The 22,500-nt window shown below is 43.6% G+C and overlaps 4 protein-coding genes across 6 annotated transcripts in view; 1 reads left to right on the top strand and 3 right to left on the bottom strand.

Moving 5' to 3' along the window:
- LOC5501878 (vacuolar protein sorting-associated protein 8 homolog) overlaps positions 1-3,657 on the bottom strand; it is a 65,958-nt gene extending 62,301 nt beyond the window's left edge. Inside the window, exons 1-3 of the mRNA XM_048724379.1 lie at positions 3,345-3,657; positions 3,140-3,205; positions 2,951-3,045 (exon numbers count right to left, since the gene is read on the bottom strand). Of these exons, the coding sequence (XP_048580336.1) occupies positions 2,951-3,045; positions 3,140-3,205; positions 3,345-3,500 (317 nt within the window). The 5' untranslated portion in view covers positions 3,501-3,657. The remainder of the gene's footprint in view (positions 1-2,950; positions 3,046-3,139; positions 3,206-3,344) is intronic.
- A 2,119-nt stretch (positions 3,658-5,776) lies between these two features.
- Positions 5,777-7,588, bottom strand: LOC5498946 (von Willebrand factor D and EGF domain-containing protein). Its single transcript, XM_048724383.1, has 4 exons — positions 7,234-7,588; positions 6,554-6,844; positions 6,212-6,310; positions 5,777-5,880 (listed from the first exon to the last, which is right to left on the bottom strand). The coding sequence occupies exons 1-4, from the start codon at positions 7,586-7,588 to the stop codon at positions 5,858-5,860; spliced, it is 768 nt and encodes a 255-aa protein (XP_048580340.1). The 3' UTR covers positions 5,777-5,857.
- An 11-nt stretch (positions 7,589-7,599) lies between these two features.
- Positions 7,600-9,037, top strand: LOC5501886 (fibropellin-1). Of its 2 annotated transcripts, none has more exons than XM_001623082.3 (2): positions 7,600-8,677; positions 8,895-9,037. In XM_001623082.3, the coding sequence occupies exons 1-2, from the start codon at positions 7,600-7,602 to the stop codon at positions 8,933-8,935; spliced, it is 1,119 nt and encodes a 372-aa protein (XP_001623132.2). In that variant the 3' UTR covers positions 8,936-9,037. The 2 variants fall into 2 exon arrangements, with proteins under 2 accessions (XP_001623132.2, XP_048580339.1); XM_048724382.1 differs by having other exon boundaries at positions 8,786-8,916.
- On the bottom strand, positions 8,153-22,384 carry LOC116609348 (von Willebrand factor D and EGF domain-containing protein). 2 transcript variants are annotated; one of them, XM_048724377.1, is made up of 17 exons: positions 22,296-22,384; positions 21,222-22,220; positions 20,033-20,428; positions 19,409-19,462; positions 18,903-19,180; positions 17,714-17,803; positions 16,709-16,844; positions 16,256-16,485; positions 16,108-16,193; positions 15,622-15,685; positions 15,326-15,532; positions 14,855-15,024; positions 14,193-14,670; positions 13,208-13,412; positions 12,924-13,093; positions 11,745-11,981; positions 8,153-11,379 (listed from the first exon to the last, which is right to left on the bottom strand). In XM_048724377.1, the coding sequence occupies exons 2-17, from the start codon at positions 22,123-22,125 to the stop codon at positions 8,899-8,901; spliced, it is 6,186 nt and encodes a 2,061-aa protein (XP_048580334.1). In that variant the 5' UTR covers positions 22,126-22,220; positions 22,296-22,384; the 3' UTR covers positions 8,153-8,898. The 2 variants fall into 2 exon arrangements, 1 of the variants encoding a protein (XP_048580334.1); XR_007307120.1 differs by having other exon boundaries at positions 11,343-11,379; positions 11,745-11,976; positions 21,222-22,368.
- Between the last annotated feature and the right edge of the window lie 116 nt (positions 22,385-22,500).

Genomic DNA, 22,500 nt, shown 5'->3' on the forward strand with positions numbered 1-22,500 from the left:
TGTTTAGTAAGAAAACAAAATCAAATGCTTAAAAAAAGTTAGGAATTAGAATGCACTTGGTTTCTTTTTGTAGTCATAAATCACATATCGGTATATCCCAAATTATGAATGACCATGTCACCATCAACTTGCAATTCAACAAAGGTAAACTGCCAAAATTTGTGACGACTCACGCGAAAACGTACCTTAGGGTTTTCCGCGAGTTTGGCCAAACTCGCGCCCGCGCCTTGACAACGGGAAGCCTCGCGACTTGCTAAACACAACTCGCAGGTTGTATCTTATGAACGACACGGAATAGCGACCAGCAAGTTGATCCTTAGTCAGCTCCGATTTTTCGAAAGGACGATTTTTTTTACGCAGCACAGAGCGACAGTTTTATCTAGAATTTGTGTCGTTACAGCTTTTTTAGAAGAGTACCCAAGCACCTTGACAAACATTCACAGATCGTACTTGCTTTCGAATCGCACAGAAATAAATATGAAATAGTTAGTCTGGCAATTTAAGGACAATTTTGTGTAAGTTACTAGAGATAAGTAGTGTATTCGGGGAATAAGGACGACAGTTTTTTAAAGTCTTTTCGGTGACTGCTTAGGGTTACCGAAGCCTGATATCAAACTATCACTGATCGTTCTAGCGCTACTGAAAATTAAAAGAAATATGTCATTACGTTGTGTTGTAATTTGGCGGAACAATTTGGTGTAAGTAACGTAGGAATTCGTAATAATGCATAAGGAGAAGGGTAACAAAGGAGAAATGCATTTCGGAACTCGTATCGGTTTCGAGCTTCACCTATCACGAAGATCTCTATTCCAAATGAGATCTTTGTTATATATTATTATCCCCTAAAAAGATTCCCCGATATGTGAGCTTTCTTTTGCAATAAACATTGTCGCAATCACTACATTGCTCCATTAGATGGAGCCGAAAGCAAACCAAGGAAGCGTCGTTGTTCAAGTGTTTTTGTTGAAGAACAACGATATGTTTATATGTCGGTGGCGAATAAATCACGCGGGTTTACCTTCGCTCAAAAAATCGCGTATCAAATAGATACAACAAAAAAGATTGTCGCAATCGCTACATTGCTCCAGACGAACGCACCTTAAGAAGCATCGTTGTTCGAGTGTATACGTAGAAAAATTACTTTACTATGACTAGATTAAATAAAATTTTATTTATGATTCTATATATTTAAACCATGGCTTCTAGCGAACCAACCATGGCTTCGAGCAAAACACCTTCCGACTGATGTCAAACTGTCAGAGTCGATATCGAGCTATCCCTCAAGAGGCGATTGGTAATAGCGCTATTGTCTTGATGTAGCATCGTAGCGACTTTGCAGTTCGATTCCCTTGCTAGCACTCGAGATCTCAACAAAACCTAACTCAAATACTTGCATTATTGTGTCTGATTACTATTCAGATGTTTACTTCTATCCTAAGAGAGGCTTTTTCTAACGTATAGACCTCAGTAGATGTCTATCGCGTTTCACCGACTTTGAAAATCGAAAGATTCAGCCATTTTGCCAATTGTTACGTTATGTGCTCGCGACTCAACAACGAAAGGCTCACGCCCATTTTGCAAAAGCTCGCGCCTGACTCGCGGAACGCTCGCGCCTATCTCGCGGAACGCTTGCGCCTATCTCGCGGAATGCTCGCGCTTATTTCGCGGAATGCTCGCGCCCGTTTCGCGGAACGCTCGCGCCCGTTTCGCGGGTTAATTCGCGGAATTGAGAAGCTCTAAGGTACGTTTTAGCGTGAGTCGTCACATTTATCACTATATGTGACCCGGCAAGGAAAAAGTACACTAGAGAAAAAGCGTTCGGGCTATGAACGAAAAATATCGTTCGACGGATTATGCAGAACGATTTTACGATATTCAAAACGATATCAGGTTTCTACTAGAAACGATCTCCGATTTTCGAGATCGTTTGTCCAAAGGCATGATCGTTTTTCTGAAGAGTTGACAATCAAAAGCGAGATCGTTTTTCTGATTTGGCTTCACAAAGACAAGAACTTCTTTCGGGATTTGAAAAACATTTTTCAGTGCGAGAAAAACCCCGAAGGCAAAAACATTCTTACAATTTTGAAAATCATTACCAAAATGACAATATTCCCTCTTTTGAGAAATGCTTGGTTTGCTAATTTTAATTTTGAGCTATATTTGAGCTTACGTGACATTAAAAGCAACAAGTTGTTGTTTTGTAAAGACAAGTAAATAAGCCCACTCCCTTTCTTAGTTTGCATATGGCCCATAACCAATTTGAACACTTTACCTATCGCGATGATCATAATGGCAAATTAAAGCTCAGAGATAGGAGATCTTTTTGAGGGTCGTGTTATTGATGCACGAATTCATTAGCAAGCGCAAAGCCGTTATAGTAAAGTTGTGGTCCCCATTTCATTGTCTTGACAAGACAAGAAAATATTTTTAGAGAACGACCTTCCAAACTTTAGAACGTTTTTTCGAATTTGAAGGGAACAAACTTCCAAATTTAAAAAACGTTCTTCCGATTGTGGCCCGGGAACAAGATCGTTTATGAACGATATAACGAAGCAACATCGTTCCCTCATTATTAACAATATTGTTCCCTCATTATAGAAAAAGCGTTCTTTGATCTTCCAGATTTGCCGTGTAAGTTTTCCTTTGCCAGGTCACATATACAAATATAGAATAAAACAAGCACTCTCTAACCTAAACAAAACCAAGTTTTGGATTTCATTCAATCGACTAAGGAAAAGTGACACATTTGATTATTGAACATACAGTAATTGAAACCAGTCATTTGGTGCCATTGAAATAAATCTTGATTGAAACAAATAACCAATTCAGTTTGAGTCATTGTGTCTAGAAGTAAATGTCTGTTAAGTTACTTCTAGTGACTAGGAACTTATAGACATTACTACGTAAGAATTAAAAATCTATCATTATGTATATCATGATGATCGTCGACCTTAAATCTAAGTTGATGGGAGAGGAGAGCGCTTCCCCGTGGAGGATGGACGCAAGCTCTGGGTCGCTCTCGAGGCTCATGGCATCGTCATCTTTCTGTTCACCAGAATGAATTATACGTCAGTAGAATGAAAGTAGTATGAGGGAAAGGATGAGTGAAAGTGAATAAAACAAAACAAATATCACATACCTCGTTGAGTATGCTCTCTAGTGTTGGAATATCATCAACCACTGGCAGATCACTCTCAATATCAGCCTGGAATATGCGGCGTGCAAACCACCAATATTCATATATAACTCATTTCACTATCAATAACACAACTTATTCCTTATTGGTTGCATAATCTTCTATATTCTAAAACCTACAAAATAAGTACGCATCATTCTAGTAGTACCGTGTCGATGAGAGGTTGCGCTCGAAAGGAGCCCGCGTTTCCTCTTGTGCTATCAGTCGTAAACGCCGCATCCAGTGAACTTAAGGACTCAAGATCCTCCGCAGCAGAGAGCAAACCGGCTAGAGCGGTCTCATCCGCAATGCTGGCGTCGGCCATCGTGGAAAAGCACCTCTCTAATAACCTTCAAATGTTTTGATCGTCTTCACTTGAGATCCACCATATTGTTTGCACCAGTCCTTCGCGGCATTTCTATACACAGGAATCATCGAGACTGTATTGAAGCTCCCACAGAACGTGCGCAACATGAAATATTCTGTTCCTTTAGAAAACTTGTAAACTTTCTTTTTTTTTTTTTTTTCATTAACCATGTTAATGGATTAACTCAAAAGATCACAAATGAGTGGCGAAAACCTGATGTGTAACTTAGTTACACATCAGAGCTCAGCTCAGAATATTTCCTTTTTTGGAAACACAAAAGATTATGACGTCATCATTCAAGCCCCTCGCCTTTCACCGCCGGGAAGATATATTTTTCGCTTTAAAAGCTTTTTCCCGTCGATTTTTTCAATTTTAAAGCAGCCAGTGTGTTAGGTCATCTTTCCAAGATATCTCGTGCAAGACTTCAAAGCGATGGAGTAAAAATATGGAAGATGGTGAGTATTTATGTTTGACCGATTTCGAACCCAAACACATGTAGAAATTTGACAAGATATCTCTACAATAATTTCTCTGGGCTTAGAAAAAATTATGGGTAATGTAGCTTTCGAAATCGGTATGTCTCTATATGGGACACGACGCCAGTTGCTGGGACGTTTGGTTTCTTTAAACAATATCGTGTTGAGCTCTGCACATCACCTACACTGTCAAGTGGACTGCTTCGTTTGATAGCTAGCCTAGCCGTATTTATAGCTATAATTTTTTTTATTTTTCTGGCTGATTTTATAACCAGAAATCTTATACAGCTCTGCCAAAGTTTATTATTAAATAGCTAAATTGAGTAAAAATAAAATAAAATTAGTGTGTGTGGCTGTAGTTTCAGTTGGCTCCTCTGCATTAAGGCCATCATAAATAATAAGCTACTGTTCTCTATAAATCAAATTGAAAAGAAGCCCTTTTCTCTTTTCTTAATATAATTGTTACAATTTATTTCAGATATTGAACATGGCAAAGAAGATGTAGATAAGTAAATATATAAGGATGGACAGAGAGATCATTGAATTTTCTCATTTGTATTCCACTCTTAGGGATAAAAAAAACTTATACTATTCTTTTTTTTTATATTTGTTTTATTTGTTCAAGCTATGTGTTATTGGCTATTACACTTTTTGAAAGTCTGTCAAGAAAATAGGGTATGAGATTATATGGCTTTCAACGTTAATGAAGATTTGCACCCCGGCCTCTGCTACGGCCCTGCCCCTGGTCCATGGACCCCTTGTTGAAAATAGGTTTTCTAGTAATAACATGTTTTCAAGTGAGGGAAGGGTTTTCTACTTCTAGTATGATCCGAGTATAAATCAAGATCATGGATGAAGGTTGGTTAAAAAGTTTCTATGTATTAAATCCCCAGAGCTTCGTGTTTTTTTAATTCACACTACAACATAATATAAGACACAGCATAATGTGCATTCAAAAGGTGCAATGGGCTTTTTAAATGAGAGAGGGGATCTATGATCATTTCACATCACTTTTATGTATGGTGCTTGATTGTGAAAATTGTATTATTGGACAAATTGTTTCCATTTTTCTCCCATTTACTCTGACTGAAAATTTTCTACCAGAAAGAATTCAAATCATTAGAATTCTGTTGGAGTAAAATTGTTTAGGAGAAGAATGAAAAGCTCATGAAAATGATTTGTTTTCAAGACATTGCATTATACTTATGCTGTAAAAACATTTACAACATAACATGTGTCCACTGCATTTTCTTTAGGATTGAACATTTTGCCAACAGGCTTGTGTATTTTGGGGGTGGCAAGTTTCCATCCTTTTTGGGTATATGAAATTTTGAGCTCTGTTGGACCATTCCATAAATAACTGAATACTGCCCCCCTTCCAACCCACCCCTGGGCAATTATGCCTCTAACCTTCAAGGCATATAAATTGGAAGTGCTGTTATCGACCTTGACCTACAAATGATGAATTGAGAGCCAGCAAGCTAGAAGTGCTGTTATCGACCATACAAATGATGATTTTTTTTTTCGATTTAAAGGCATCATTAATTTTATGGTTTGCATGTCGTTATCGTATCAAGCTTGACATTTGCGTTTGGTAAAGGTTTTCAGACCACCAAAAAGCTAGTCATTTCTTATTGAAGGGCGGTCAAAAACTATCTTTTTCAATATGATACCTATTACCGCAGAGGGGGAGGGGACTTCAAATCTGTTCGTTAGAAAATAACCTTTCGCACCTTAAAGAAATTAAAACTGGAGGAATATAGTCATACTTTTTTCTGTACAAGTATAAAGTAAAAAATGAGCCAATAAAAATAATCATAATAACAATAACAGCAGTCATCATCCTCCATTCTGAGCTAAATCTGTTGGGACACAACAAAGAGCACAATAAGTGTTTAGCAAACACAGTAGTTGTCAGTGCCGTAGCACTGAATTATGAGGGGGAGGGGGTGGCATTGAATATTGGGGACCCAGTTGGAAGTCCTGTTTTCCTGATTGAAACTGTAAGGGGGATATGCCCCCAGTGCCCCACCCTCGGACAGAAAGGTGTTTCATCCCTTTCTTTTCACTCCTTTGTCTTCAGGTCCCTGGTTATATGATATTATGAAATTCAAGTAGCTTCTAGGTCTAGCTCGATTCTATAAGAAAAGTATAAAATCTTTGGGTGACAAAAGTTGGTTGCACAGCACTTACATGGAGCAAGGCATCTTGGCCCGGTGAAGCCAAATGCGCATGCGCAGGTCCCCGGTCGTATGCAGCGACCACCGTTAAAACAAGAGTCTTTGCAAATGGCTAAAACAAACCAAGCGAGCTAGGTTCACTTTGCATATGGCTAAAACAAACCAAGAGAGCTAGATTCACTTTGCAAATGGCTAAAACAAACCAAGCGAGCTAGGTTCACTTTGCTTGAAAACCTGATTATAGTTGTTCGCATATGGGCATAACGTATGGCAGTTTGTTTCTGTGAGCAGCTGGAATAATTCATTCAGCCCTGGATCGGCCACTAAAAGGGAAATTGTTATTTTCAAGACGAACCTTTCTCACACATTTTGCCATAATATCCTGACTGGCAGGAGCACTGGTTTGGTCGCACACACCTGCCGCCGTGAAGACAAGGGAACATGCAGACTGGTAACTGGCAGCGGACTCCCGTCCAAAAGCGGCTATCACAAAGACAAACGTTGGGCTTGACACATCTGCCTCCATTTAGGCACGTGCTTCTACATACGGGAAATTCGCACTGCTCACCAACAAACCATTGCGAGCACTTGCAAGTGTTTTTGGCGATACAAAGGCCGCCATTTCTACATCCGGGAGAGCAGGTGACTGCAGGTAGAAGACATCATTATTCGCGTACAATCATGTGGTCATTCTAAATAACTTGTTACTTTTCTTTGACCATTTGTTTGTGCCCTACATTCATACTGTAGTTTTGAATTATTTTGCCAAGCTAACGCATATTGCATTTTGATACTATTCCATTCCATTTTGGCAGTTGTATTTTCCTTTTTTTAGTAGCTTCGATGATTTATATTGTTCACCCAGATTCAAGTTTACGCGGTCCCAGGGAGTCCGTATCAGCGAGATTCCAATCAAACCAGTTTAATTTTTGAACAGATGGTCAAAAAAATTGCGTAGATATCCTTGAATTAATAATTTTCAAGATGTTTCTATCTTTTTTATAACAGGAGGAATATCCTAGCTTTAGCACTCACCTATTTCACATCTGTGACCTGTATATCCAGGCAAGCAGTTGCAGAGGTAGGGTCCGACACAGCTTCCTCCATTTAGACAACTCACCATACACTTCATGTGCTCACAGCGCCACCCTTCGAAGCCACGAAGACAGCGGCAGGTATTGGAGCCCACGCAGTAGCCGCCATTCACACAGGAAGGCTTACAGACAGGCGTAAGGCACAGCGGACCTTCGTACCCGGCACGGCACTTGCATACATCTGGGCGGACGCACTCACCACCGTTATAGCATCCATTCCTGCAGAAGGCCCGCCTGCATCCGATGCCGTAGTAACCTTTAGGGCATCTGCAGGTACGCGGGGCCACGCAAGTCATGCCGTAGGGGCATGGATGGCCCAGACTTCATTTGTACGTGTGACCCCACATGGACGGGAACCTATTGCGACTCACGGGTTGACTGGTGTTTAAGTAGCCCATGCAAATACGGGAAATGCGTCAATTACGCAGGTTCCCATGGGTGTATGTGTGATTCTGGCTTTACTGGTAAACTCTGCGAGAATGCTCAAGACCCATGTGCTCTTCATCCGTGTGTAAATGGAGACTGTATCTCGAGTAATGATACATTTCGCTGTGTCTGTAGCGAAGGGTACACAGGTGATCGCTGTGAAACTGTAGTCGACATGTGCATATCCGCACCGTGCCATAATGGAACGTGTATCAACTACGGCTCTTCTTATATCTGTGATTGCTTTAACAGCTACACTGGTCATTTATGCGAAACACTGATTGACGCCTGTCACTCAAACCCCTGTAATGACGGGACATGTATTCAACAGACTGGATCATTTTATTGTGAATGTCTCGCGGGGTACACAGGGCAATCGTGTGATACGATGATTGACGCCTGTCAATCAAACCCATGTAATGACGGGACATGTATTCAACAGACTGGATCATTTTATTGTGAATGTCTCACGGGGTACACAGGGCAATCGTGTGATACGATGATTGACGCCTGTCAATCAAACCCTTGCGTCCATGGCACATGTATTCCTGACGGCTCCTCGTTCCGGTGCTCTTGTGATGCTAAACATGTCGGCGAAAAATGTAACATCGTGGTCAACGTTTGCCTGTCAAATCCTTGTGCCCATGGTATATGCATTCCAGATGCCTCATCGTACAGTTGCATGTGTGAATTCATGTATTCTGGTAAAAATTGCGACATCATTGTCGATCCTTGTAGCGCTAATCCATGTGGGAATCACGGAATGTGTGTCCCACGTGACTCCACCTATTATTGCGCCTGCGATGTAGGTTTTACGGGTGATCGTTGCGAGGCGGATATCGATGAGTGCGGTGCCTCTACGCCCTGCTTCCCTGGAGTCCTCTGCTCCAATGTCCTGGGTGGCTTCCGGTGTGCCGAGTGCCCGTTTGGTTTTATGGGAAATGGCACTCACTGCTCTAGTAAGTATGATAACTAATACTTTGAAACACTACTTCTCATGATTTATACAAGATTTTCGTCTATTTTCATTTGTGTATTTATACATCGTGTATGTCATCTCTGTCCAGGTAAACTTCAACACGTTCGTGCTCACCTGAACGCTGAAGGAGGAAGAAAATCTTCCATTTTCAGACATGTTTTTTTAATTGTAGAAGTGTACCTTGTCTTTCACTTTAGGAGCTCATCGTGCACCAATTGAAGAGAGCAAAACGCATTGACCATGTGCACACGGGCTACTAGCACAAGGATCAACCCTGATGTCGCATTTTGTACCAGTAAACCCTTTATGACAAATGCACTCAAACGAGGAGTCGTCACGCACTAAGCAGTTTCCATGGATACAAGGATTTGAATAGCACGTGTTCATTGCATGCTCACATCTAGTTCCTTTGAACCCTACTGTACATCGACAAGTATAAGTACTACTAGTACTGACGCACACACCGTTTAAACAGGGATTGCTCAGGCAGTGGTTGATGACGACCTTACATCGAAGACCCGTATATCCCTCGGTACAGACACAAAAGGGGTCTCCACGGCGTGTCATACAAATCCCGTGAGGGGCGCAGGGATCCGGCAGGCAGGCGTTCTTTTTGTGACATCGCAGCCCCCCATATCCACGCTTGCAAACGCACCGAAATCCCTGCTGCGTGTTGACACACCAGCCATTCTCCACCACGCATGGCTTAAGCTTGCAGTAATCCATTCGCCGGTCACACTCAGCACCATAATAGCCAAAATCGCATTGGCAAAATAGAGCATCTCTGCGTGTAACACAATGTCCATGTCTACACGGAGCGTCACCACACCGCTTGGTGATACTACAATTTGCTCCCTCGTATCCGGGCGTGCACTCGCACGAGTGGGCTAGTCCTGACTTGGTACAACTTCCACCATTAAGACAAGGACTGGGCTCGCAAGGATCTGTCATGTTGCACGATTTCCCCAAGTACCCGGCACTACATTCACAGCGCACGACTCCATTAGAACTTACACAAGCACCATGGACACAAGCTAGACGCATGCACGGGTCAGCAGTCGTACACAGGCGTCCTATGTATCCTTCAAAACATTGACAAGTAAAGCTATCATTCCTTGGCCTGCACGTCCCGTGAACACAAGGATTCGACTCGCAAGGGTCCATCGCTTGCTCAGAACATCTAGCACATCTATGGCCATCAAGGGTGACCATGCAGTTGCCATGGATACAATGAGAGAATTGACAGACGTTATTCGTCAAGTTAGATTTATCGCCACAGTGGCGTTGTCCGCACTTGCATTCGTACAATTTATTCGTGCCGTTTCCATGACAAGAGTTATTGATACATGGTGATGTGCTTGTCCCGTTACATGTTACATTTAATCCGCATATCACATAACCCACATGTAATACACATGAAGCATTGATAGGAACATTGAACTTCATCTGCACTTTATCATTAAATCCACTAGTGAAATTCACGCAATGAAACGTCGAATTAACACCAACACATTTAACACATGAAGAAGTTTTCAAGAGAAAACTGACCTTCGTAGATCCTGCATGTAATTCACTTAGACTTTCTGCGCAAATAATGGTCGCATTGAGCACATCGCTTAGCTCTGCACCTGTAAACCAATTACACAAACCGACTATGACAATACATGCTTGATTTCTGTAGCCTGGTGTTGAATAACATGGGTACAGCGCTGTGTTACGTATTGGCTGAGTACAGGTGTTGCAACAGATGTGTGTATGGGTGGCGTTGTGCGTCGTAGAGCCATTGACAAAAAGGCACAAAGGAGGATCTTGATTACTGTTGCAATAACAAATAGTCCAAAAGGTAGCGTCATTAAGTATTTTATCATAAGGCTCGGCCTTGGCGTCATCAGGTCCACTGAGGCCTTTTCGATACTCGTGATAAAGTTCTACCGTAATTGTAACGTTATCCATGCAAGTTCTATTTCCGCGCGGAGTCGAAGCACACATGTAGTGCTCAAAACGTTCACCTGTGTTTCCTACATGACCTACGCATCTCCAATGGGTTCCATTTGATGTTTTTACACATTCACCAAAACCACAGCTATCCCAGGCACATAGGCTTAGCTTTATTTCGCAATTGCGCCCAGTGTAGAGTCGGTTCCACTTACAGTGGTATAACGTAAAATTCTCTCGCCCGATACAAACTCCCTGCACGCATGGTCTATGTTCGCACGCAGATATCTTAACATCACACGATGCTCCTGAATACCCCTTCCAGCACTTACAAGATGAGTTGTGTCCATTACCCACACATTCTCCATTCACACAGCTAGTCGGTTTGCAAGCAGACTCCACAACAGCACAGGTAGGGCCCGTGTAACCACTGAAACACTCACATGTAAATGAAGAGTTCGATTCTGTACAGTTTCCATTTATACAAGGGTTTGGGAGGCATAAGGGAGTTCCAGTTTCACAATGTGTTCCCGTAAATCCCTCCTTACATATGCACATGTAGGTGGTTCGAGTGAGCTCTTTGCATAGGCCACGCCCACAGGGATTTGATTGACAGGTGCCAGTGTGGCAGTTTGGCACGTGTATCCAGTTATGTCTCGAATTGTCCGGATTGCATTGCAGGCACGGCGAAAAAGATGAAGTTTCATTACTTTTGTAACATCTTCTGTTGATCTGGCATTTTCCCTTCTGAAATGATAAAAAACTTACTTTTTACCTCCGAAATAATTTCATCAACCATGTAGCACATAAAACCTAACATATTAAAAAGAGCTACTTATGGAAAAAAACTGCTTATACAGCGGCATAGCCAGGATTTTTAACATGAGGAGGCCCAAAAGGGACTTTCAAGGCATTTTCTCATATATTTTAAATAATGTCTCATGCATTTACTGTATTTTTGGCTGCTGGGTACGCCCTTTTTATATGCGCTCAAAGTTGTTACATCATAATAAAATCACTGTGAGATATGTTCGTTGCAAATTGATATTAAAATCTCTTGAAACTCCCACATATCGTCTTCAAGACAAGCCCGACTCGATATGTGTACAAACCTTAACATAGCAGCGCCCTGCTGTTTCACACCGTAAACACGCTCCATCATAAATAATATAATTTGCAGCTTTGCTCCAGAGCTTTCCGTCATTCGTGATGCGGACTTGAAAACCGTGCAACACACGTGGCCGGGCTAGAAGACTGGGGATAGGGCAAATGACTCCACGGTAGCTCTGGAATGACGCCTTGGATAAAAACGCGTGTTTCTTCAAGGATACCTTGCTGTTGTTTCTAAACTTGACGAAAAATAAAAAGTAAGTCAATAAATCAGTTCAAAAACCAGAACGTTTTTTTTTCTTTAACTATAAGAAAATCATGTACAAAGCTTAAATGTCTACGAGCTGTGGCCAAATGCACGCCAGGTCAAATGAGTCAGAAGTCCTTATCAGCAGGGGGGGGTAGCCTTCACACAGGCGCTAGTGTGTGAGCCGAGTAAGTTTGTTGTGAACGCTAGGGAGAAATCTAAGTGATTTTGTTGTGGACGCTTAGGAGAAATCCCCTCGCGATAACGATAGCGAGGGGATTTCGACTGCGTGCGAAGCTAGTCCAGACCTGGGACCCTCTTTGCGCTCGACATTTCACCCGAGCCAGAATGTCGAGCGCAAAGAGAGTCCCAGGTCTGGACCACGTGCGAAGCACGCCCGGGTGCGCTCGGCCCTAAGCCCTTCCGACTGAAACCGCGCGCCACAGGGCTTCTGAACACTTGAAAGGCTAAAACTCCGAAGCAGCACAAAGAGAGCCTGTTCGCAGGCCACAGGGGTGGGGAGATATGTATCTCGGAACTAGGGTAGAGGTTAAAAGTATAAAGAGTACTTCACCATCATCGTTGATATAATACCGATAACTATAAGAAGCAGGAAAGCATGACGAAAGTTACTGGTAGGTATACACTTATTTCAAAATAGGTTGCACTAGAGAATCCATGTGTCTTAACCCGCATTGTCTATGGGTAACGTAGATCGATTCCTGGTCCCTGAAAACCATGTGAATGTTTATAGGCGACTAAACAAGAACATCTTTCCAGCTTGGAAATGTTTTTTGCTTATTTTTTTTTAATAACCAACTTCGGGTTACGACTCATGGATATTCCAGGTGCAACATTATTTGAAAAAGGCGTATATCAGTAGCTTTCTGTTGTTCAAATTGATTGTTTTTTAATTAACATACTAATGACGTACTAGAATCTGTCGTACGGAGCAGATGAGCTTTCTGTTATTAAAGAAGCCTTTGCCCGTCAATTGGAAGCGTTTGCAGTAGTAATACCGCAGGTCACACAAGCCTTCCCGCGTCACGCCATACAACACTGGAGCTTCACGCTTGGGAATGGAGCAGTCCTCTGCCTTATAGCCTGCAAGTGCAGGGCATGCTCAAAATGATATAGGATGTGTTCAAGGCAAATGGATTGCGTCAAGGAATGTACACGTGTATCCTAGACCTGACCTCTGCTGGCTCAATGGCTCACCTCGCCTGCAGACACATGCCCCCTTCACACACTTTCCATGGCCGCTGCACTGGTTTGGACACATGGCTTCAAGAACGCGCGACTGAGGCATCGACACACCTGCTTTGCTTAGTTCCCAGGCGCTCGCGTTTTTGATCACGTGTTCCTCGCATATATTCTCCAGCACGTTGAGGTAGCCTCGAGCGAGGGATGAGATACCTGTAGCCTGGACCAAAGCAAACACTTTTTAAAAAAATAATAAACAGGCCTAAATTGCGAATAACGCAATTAATATTCCTTTCAGTAGACCAATATAGGGATGTCACTACAATCATGGGTCCACCATCACTCAGAGATAGTTAACATAGATACACTATAGACTTAGACATAGATACACTATAGACTTAGACATAGATACACTATAGACTTAGACATAGATACACTATAGACTTAGACATAGATACACTATAGACTTAGACATAGATGCACTATACACTTAGACATAGATACACTATAGACTTAGACATAGATACACTATAGACTTAGACATAGATACACTATAGACTTAGACATAGATACACTATAGACTTAGACATAGATACACTATAGACTTAGACATAGATACACTATAGACTTTGACATAGATACACTATACACTTAGACATAGATACACTATAGACTTAGACATAGATACACTATAGACTTAGACATAGATACACTATACACTTAGACATAGATACACTATAGACTTAGACATAGATACACTATAGACTTAGACATTGATACACTATACACTTAGACATAGATACACTATAGACTTAGACATAGATACACTATACACTTAGACATAGATACGCTATAGACTTAGACATGGATACACTATAGACTTAGACATAGATACACTATAGACTTAGACATGGATACTCTATAGACTTAGACATAGATACACTATAGACTTAGACATAGATACACTATACACTTAGACATAGATACACTATAGACTTACGCGAACGCCCTGGATACAGATGCTTTGTAGCACGTGGACCAGCTTCACACCTAGAAACCTCTTGCACGTGCGCACCATAGCTGGCATACCAAGAAACCTCTTGCAGTGACCCGCAACAGCTAGATACCCAAGCAGAGATTCTCCAACAGCCACTCGCCCCAGGGCCACGCGTGCACGGGAGTCACGTGGTGTAGGCTCACGCATAAGTATATCCGGTCTGTGATTCACACGTCGCTCAGACCTTATAAGGGCTTCTTGACCTTGTACACGTGTCGTGATTGGCCACTCAAGGTTGAGGCTGGGTTTCCTGACGTCACGTCTGCCGCGGCAGGGCAGGGCGCACTGGGCGGACTCACAGCTCATGTCATCCCTGCTGACCTTGCGTAGTGCGCATGTGCAGTAAGGTATGGGGGCCGGATGGTCAGCGGAAGAAGACTCATCCGGGGTATACGCAAAGAGACTGTCACGTGGTGCGACTCTATCATATCACAAGAAAAAGGCATTTAATGTTTTTTTATAACGATGACACTCTGTTCCTATTTTTTTAAATCTGTTTATAACATTCTGGAATAATAAAGTAATTAACTCCCTTCTTCTTGGGATGAAGCTCTTGTCGTCAAATGGTTGGGTTGCCTGTGGTTGTATGACGTTCCAGTTCTCACCTCCAAAACAAACTGTTGTTTTTCAGGGAGTTTGAGGAATCCAGGTCTCCTGACGTCATTGTGCATAAACCAATCACGTGACCGTAATCTTGGCCTGGGGATTGGATGTACGTGTTGATGCCCCACTCGTGAGCGTCCACACGGACACTTGCTCCGGACGGAAAATACACCTGTCCAAAAATATGCTTCATAGCTAAGTTTCATAGAAAATTAACGAAAAGTGAAACAGAAAGTGAAAAGTTCCCAAGCATGCATAATAATAGACCCTGGGCAAATCCCAGTGCAAGCACATCGGCCCGCCCCGCTTTGGCACACCATGGTATACAAACGGCAGGGTCCAGGTTTGCTGGACCAAACGCTGGCTATTTTAGCCAGCAATGCACGGGGCTTAGCACGGGGCTTAATGAAACCAGTTTATAATTTATTTCTTGTTGATCCCCAGCCCTTGCCTTCATCTTCCCTATAACTCACTGTAAATCGCTTTCCGTGACTAGCTTCCGCGATCTCGATTCCTTTGGTTAAAGGCAGCATAGACCTGATAGCGATCTGAAGGCTGGTCTTTGTAACCTCTCCCTGACACATATCCATTACTATGACGTCATCAAGCTCCCGGATGGCGACAGCGCAAGCGCAGAATGAACTATTTCCCTCCGCGCATGACCACGTTTCAGCTTGAACCTGAATGGTCAAAACAAGAAAAATACTAAAATAATCTTAAATAATCACTGTTGAACTTTTTATAAATCCCTTGGTTATATTTGGCATACCTCGAATCTGCGTTTTGGGGATTTGTACATCAGAAAAATTCCCTGAGATGCAAAGTGTAAAAACCTGAGGAAAAAAAAACGATATCTTTTCAACCCTTCTATCCTCCAAATTGGTTTAGTCATGTAGAGCTGTCCCTGAATTAGCCAATAAGCAGCCCATTCTTAGAGGACTGCGCCGAGAGGGCCGTCAAATACTATCCTTATCCCATATGATGCCTATTACTGCGTACCACTTCCCAGCAATTCTCAATTTCCCAAGAGTGGACAGAACCATGAACAAATCTGAATATACTGTGCTGTACATGTTACTAAGTGATCATTTAGCTATTAAGAATTCAACACAATGAGAAACTTATCATAGCTTGGCAAGTTATCAGGCAAATAAAAAACTTGTTTAACTTAACATGGCTTTGGTGTGAATGCAGCATTAGAAACGCGCCTGATAAGAAAAATGAATCATTTATCGTCGTATAAAAGTTTACTCACTTGTCAGAAAGCGTGTGGATGTGCGAATCAGCAAATAACTGGCATCGTATAGTAGTAGTAGCAGTGGGCTTGTCTTTTACCAGAACCTGACAGACAATATGCATTTTTATGGACGCTTTTCGATGAGTAAAAAAAATTAGATACTCACGAATACATCTGGAGGGTCATGAGAAAGCCACAGGGGAGAACTGGTCTTTACTTCGCCGGTAATGACACGGCTTGACCGGTCGCCATCGGCAATAAAATCTGATATTGCCTTGATCTTGAGCACGTGATGACCACAGCCCATGTTATTGCATGGTTCAGGGGTGAATATCACACGGCATGCTGAAAGGGCGATGTCGGTAGTGGAGCTGATGGGATCCCTTTGGTCTGGAACTAAATGCAACTTACTATTTCTCACTGCAACCCAGTAGTGTAAGAATGTCAATCAAACACTCCCTTGATATTACGAGGTTTCGGTAAAAAGGGATAAGATTTTTTTTGCTTGAATTTCCTCTGAAAACCAGTTTCTTGTAAAATAGAACATAGCTACTTTAATTAGATATATCCGAGATTATAGCTTGATATACGTTTTGTTGCAAGAGGTGACAGATTGTACCTACTGGCAGGGTGAACAGAGACACCCATATCGTACAGTTTGGCTGAGCGACGGGGCAAATAAGCGGGACTGTTAGTGTAAATGTGACGTCATGTTCCCTTTGATCCTCAGAAACCACCAGGTACAGCGGCTCAACCTGATCATAAGAACAATACGGCAACAAATGTGAAACCAGTGCCACCATCACGCATCGATCAAACCGATCGATCTTAGTCATACATCTCAGTCAAACCTCAATCACATATCAGTCGTACCAGTTGTCACCTATCTTCCATAACCAAATCACTTATCGCCCATACCTCGGTCCCACGTCGTCCATACTTCGGTCCCACATCGTCCATACCTCGGTCCCACATCGTCCATACCTCGGTCCCACATCGTCCATACCTCGGTCCTACGTCGTCCATACCTCGGTCCCACGCAGTCCATACTTCGGTCCCACATCGTTCATACCTCGGTTCCACATCGTTCATTCCTCGGCCTCACATCGGTCAAACCTCGGTCCCACATCGTCCATACCCTGGTCCCACATCGTCCATACCTTGGTCCCACATCGTCCATACCTAGGTCCCACGTCGTCCATACCTCGGTTCCAAATCGTCCACTCCTCGGTCATACCTTGGTCACATATCGTCTATGCCACAGTCAAACTTCGTCCATATCTCGGGCACACATTGGGCATACATTGGTCAGACAACGGGCGCATCTTAGTCACACATGTATCATACCTTAAACAGATATCACCCACAACACCTCATCCCACATGGGTCACGCCTCGATCCCACACATGAGTCAAACGCCGGTCATAACTCAGTAACACGCTAGTCACACTTTCTGACTTTTGAGACACCTTGGGTGATTAGTTAGTCATAAATGTGACATGCCACCATTTTTTTCTAAAATAAGACATTAACTTCTAGCTTGACAAGTTTCCGATTTAATATAAATTGTTGAGCTGTGACAATTCTGGGCAATGTCTTAAGCTTCATAAATTCCCGACATTACCTTAATGCCGATGTAGAAAAGGTCGCTTTTTATTGCGGGACTGATGAGATCTGGTGTGTCCACGAAGTAGGATTTAACTTCACATTGGACCTAGGAAATGGCCACTTTTATATGTTAATTTCTGTAATCACATCTGTTCTCCCTTTTCCCGGTATAGATAAATACGTCCACCTCTCGTCGATAATACCACCTCCCCTCGGCGATACAACCCCTATTCGTAGAGGGACATGCCACCTCTCGGAATTACAACCCCTATCCTTAAAGGGCCAAGTCCATTCTATCTCTTCCCTAAGAGAATCATTTCGATACTACCCCTCCCCTCAGAGGAGCATGTCGATACTACCCCTCCCCTCAGAGGAGCATGTCGATACTACCTCTCTCCTCAGAGAAGCATGTCGATACTACCCCTCCCATCAGAGAAGCATTTGATACTACCCTTCCCCTTCAGAGGAGGATGTCGATACTACCCCTCCCCTCAGAGGAGCATGTCGATACTACCACTCCCCTCAGAGGAGCGTGTCGATACTACCCCTCCCCTCAGAGAAGCATGTGATACTACCCCTCCCCTTCAGAGGAGGATGTCGATACTACCCCCTCCCTAAAGGACAAGGAAGATACCAATACTACCCCTCCACTGAGAGGTGCGTGTCGATACTACCCCTCCCCTCAGAGGCGCGTGTCGATACTACCCCTCCCCTCAGAGGTGCGTGTCGATACTACCCCTTCCCTCAGAGGAGCATGTCGATACTACCCCTCCCCTCAGAGGAGCATGTCGATACTACCCCTCCCCTCAGAGAAGCATGTCGATACTACCCCTCCCCTCAGGGGCGCGTGTCGATACTACCCCTCCCCTCAGAGAAGCATATCGATACTACCCCTCCCCTCAGAGGAGCGTGTCGAGACTACCCCTCCCCTCAGAGAAGCATGTCGATACTACCCCTCCCCTCAGAGGCGCGTGTCGATACTACCCCTCCCCTCAGAGAAGCATGTCGATACTACCCCTCCCCTCAGAGGTGCGTGTCGATACTACCCCTCCCCTCAGAGGAGCATGCCGATACTACCCCTCCCCTCAGAGGAGCATGTCGAGACTGCCCCTCACCCCAACAGAAGCAAGTCGATACTGTTCATTCGTAACTTACTCTCAATGTTACTTCTTTACCAAGACAAGAGAATTGTCATATTTACGTACCGTATCACCTATTTCAAAGTCCGCCGAGTCGTAATCGATGATAGCGTTCTTCTTATTGGTCGACGTGGATTGTAAAACTAGCTGCACTCGACCAGACTCTCGACCAATAGCACGCATGCTCTTATACCACGTGACCATGAAAGAGACGCGAAAATGGCCGACCTCGCCGACGTCATATGAACACTTGAGTAAGATGGACGAGCTGGCCCGCGGTGCGTCGGGGTGAAGGGCGGGGCTGACACGGGGGGTGCTTGTCAGTCTAGGGTACGGCCCGCGCACTGAAACACAAGACTTCAGATGATATGGTTTTTGTAATAGGAAGGATAGTGTTGGATGCGTGATTAGAAAACTTATTAGTGCAAGACGCAATAACTGCATTTGCCCACTATAGAGAACTACAGGGGAAAAAACATATATAACGTCTTTGAGCTGTCATCGATTTTGCTTATAAGTCAGAGAGGATTAATCAAGCTTAACCAAGTTCTCTCGGCTTTTTATCTGTTTACCTTTGCATTTAGGAGCAAAGCCAATCTTCCCAGGTCCGCACGGAATTCGTAGCCCTGCAAATTGAATAGTACACATTATTTCAATTTTCAATACAGGGTGTTGATCATTTTACCAAACCAGCCATTCTCCCTTACATCTTTGCGTGCGTATTTGTTTCGGAAATTTAGCTTATCTGCAAATTTAGCTTATTTGCGCCTTATAAAGGTCAGTTCCTTTCCATCTCACCTCTCCCACACGTCCTAAAGGCACGCATATCGTTACAGATTATTGGGTGTCCTGTGGTACCTTAGTCTCCTTCGCAGCCCCCAGCGGTCGGAGTCACAAAGCGCTCCCCGCCCGTGGGAGCGGAGGAGACTAGTGGTACCTCGAAAATAAAGGACTAGGATTAGACTTTTCGCAGATTTCGCACCGCCGTATTAAAAAGCTCCTCGAATGAATAAAATCTGGATTGTTAATTCTAGATCAAGGGATCATGGGAGTGGATGACGTTATTCTATTAGTCTTAAAAATTTTAGTGTTGAAAATTTTGATCGAAAGTCGCATACCCTCTCAGAGTTATAATTGCCCTAGCAACGTGCTGAAAGAGACACGTGCATGGTCCTTTAATCACTCCCAGAACATACCTGAGGCACAATAGCCGACGTGGCATTCTTCTGTCGCTCGCAGGTAATAGACAAGAAAGTCAGCGCAGTTGCTCACATTCACCGCTATCTCCCACAAACAGCATACACGATCTTGCCTAGCGGTTTTCCACGCCACACACAGAGACCCCTGGCTGTCTTCGCCAAACTGTGGGATGATAGCTTCCGGCTTCAACCATATTTGGAAACGGGTCCCACAAGAATTGACCGCTGGACAGTAGGTGGGTATCTGCGCCGGAAGTCCGTTCAGCTTAAATCTGTACCAGCCCTCCCGGAGCTGACTGTCGCAGATTGGAGCAGGCGGGTGGGGGGGACTTCTGATGCTTCTCAGGGGTTCGTCCAAAACTCTGTGTCCACTCGGCAGGCATTGAGGCTTTTCTAAAGACAATTATCTTACTTTTTTATCACTTCCAGTTGAGGGTCAAAGCAACTTTTATTACTAAGTATTTTGTTCATACATGTAGAACCTGGCTTTCTAATTTGGGGACTAATTCCTTGTCTTCTAGGGCAGGAACGTTAAGGCCCTACTCTCAACGCACTTCATTTACCCGTATAGGGGAATTTCTGGGATTGCTGGCCCATGGTACCATTTTCAGTAACAGAGCTTACACATTTATGCAAGACAGCTTGGGGCATCCTGCAGCTATATTGATAAGTTATTTCAGTGCTTTTTTCTCTAGCTGGATGGTCTTAAGTTATGGGGGACTTGCGCTAAGAGATCACGTGACCTTTCTGAGTGGCAAATTCAAACAAAAACAATCACAGAAATGACCTTCGCCCGTCACACCAGATAAAGATGAAAAAAATATTTTAATGAAACTAAACCCTTTCTGAAATAAAAATCTGTCTTTTTTGCAAGCGCTAAATAAGTTGCTTTTTGTTGCTGTTATTTTGCCGCTAAAAGCCTGAGCGCGCTAGTTTGCCGTTTGCCACCCAAACAGTCACGTGATCTCTTAGCGCAAGTCCCCTATTGCCGAGGGAGGCCAAAAGTCTGTCCCGTCGGAGTCGGTTAACCCCTCTAAATAAGCGAAAGACTTTCTGACGCTTATTGTTATGTGCCCTAACGTCCAAAGGGGTCCAAGGGCGTGGATCCAAGGGCGTGGTGGGGGTGAATGTCATAAGTGCCAAGAGAGGTACGTACACGAAAGAAGTTTATTTAACGTTACCTGACCTTTTATGGCAATAAGTTTATTGAGCCACGCCAAGATACCATGAGTGATGCTGGTGTAAACAGCTTGCTTCATGTCCAGAGCGCAACTCCGGCCCCACGAAAACACACCGAGTAACATCAACATGTTGCTGTCATTAGCTACGAGGGGGCTTCCACCGTCTACACTGCATGCTAGGCCGTCAGAGCAGATCATGTTCGCATAGACTTGACCCTTGTAACCTGCCGTACTGTTGCAGTCTTCGGTATGCGACAAAGACACTTTGTCTACATGTAAGATAGAGTAAGGCGTCGGACTGCCGGACCTGTGGCCCCAACCTGTCACTGTCAATGTCGTGATTCTCGAGCTTATTAAATTGTCACGGGGCAGCCATAGTTTACGCGCCAACAAAACTCGCTCGCTTTCTATCGAAAGCATTGGACTGCGAGCCAAGAATATGGCGGCCAAATCACCGTCCAATGTTTTCCCATTAAAATGTGGATATGTAAGGACCTCGAGTACAGGGATAGTATCCTCGCCTGGAGTTGAGATGTCAACGTGGTGGTTACCGATACGAACTGTGAGCGCCAACTCGAAATTCGTGAAACCGTCATCCGTCTTGACCCTAGATATAAAAGGACTTGAGGACTGCTTTAGGCAAGACGCGGCAGTAACGACCCAACGTGGACTCACAAGCGCTCCACTGCACTGGAGCTCAGGAATATACGCATGCCAAGGGAATGAAGCTCTCTCGGCTACTGTGCTCCTTCGACGGATAGATCGCTTTGCTGGCTGCCTTTTAACACTTCCGTGCACGTCTTGACAAGATGACAAGAGAATGAAGAGAAGCAAAAACACCATCAGGACGCTAGAAATCTTCATAACAAAGCTCGAAGGCGTGATTCGAGGGATAGTTGGCAAAGACATCTGAACCCCGCGCGCTTCGCTCTTGACTTGATCCACTTTGAAAGGCTTTATCTCAGGGAGGCATCTATGCTTGCCGACGGAAATGAGTCTAATATCTAGTGGTAATAGCGCGCACGTCAGTAACAGACATAACAATGATGACTTTGTCACATTATAGTTTACAAACTCACAGTGTCTCCAGGGATCGAAATACAAGTACTTCTCCTGCCAATCTTTCGTCTTCTCACAAGGCAGCAACGACAATTTACTGCATGCTGCTAGAGAGTGAACAACTGCTAATTTGTTACAGATGTTATTTATGTATATACGTATGTCGTTAGATCAAGATTTGACAATATCGGGTGTCGTTATATCGAGTATCGTTATATCGAGTGT

This window comes from Nematostella vectensis, chromosome 2 (genome assembly GCF_932526225.1).
Source record: "Nematostella vectensis chromosome 2, jaNemVect1.1, whole genome shotgun sequence".
NCBI classification, from domain to species: domain Eukaryota; kingdom Metazoa; phylum Cnidaria; class Anthozoa; order Actiniaria; family Edwardsiidae; genus Nematostella; species Nematostella vectensis.

Bases quoted from the DNA above. Each gene is read 5' to 3' on its own strand.
- LOC5501886 (XM_048724382.1), top strand. From the start codon at position 7,600: ATGGATGGCCCAGACTTCATTTGTACGTGTGACCCCACATGGACGGGA. The intron at 8,678-8,785 runs GTAAGTATGATA...ATCTCTGTCCAG, and splicing joins AAATGGCACTCACTGCTCTA to GTAAACTTCAACACGTTCGT.
- LOC116609348 (XM_048724377.1), bottom strand. From the start codon at position 22,125: ATGTCTTTGCCAACTATCCCTCGAATCACGCCTTCGAGCTTTGTTATG. The intron at 16,486-16,708 runs GTACAATCTGTC...AGTTGCATTTAG, and splicing joins TCTGTTCACCCTGCCAGTAG to TTCCAGACCAAAGGGATCCC. The intron at 11,380-11,744 runs GTTTGTACACAT...TTATCATTTCAG, and splicing joins CAGGGCGCTGCTATGTTAAG to AAGGGAAAATGCCAGATCAA.
- LOC5498946 (XM_048724383.1), bottom strand. From the start codon at position 7,588: ATGACTTGCGTGGCCCCGCGTACCTGCAGATGCCCTAAAGGTTACTAC. The intron at 6,311-6,553 runs GTTCGTCTTGAA...GGTTTGTTTTAG, and splicing joins TGGCAAAATGTGTGAGAAAG to CCATTTGCAAAGACTCTTGT. The intron at 5,881-6,211 runs GTAAGTGCTGTG...GTGTCCCAACAG, and splicing joins GCCAAGATGCCTTGCTCCAT to ATTTAGCTCAGAATGGAGGA.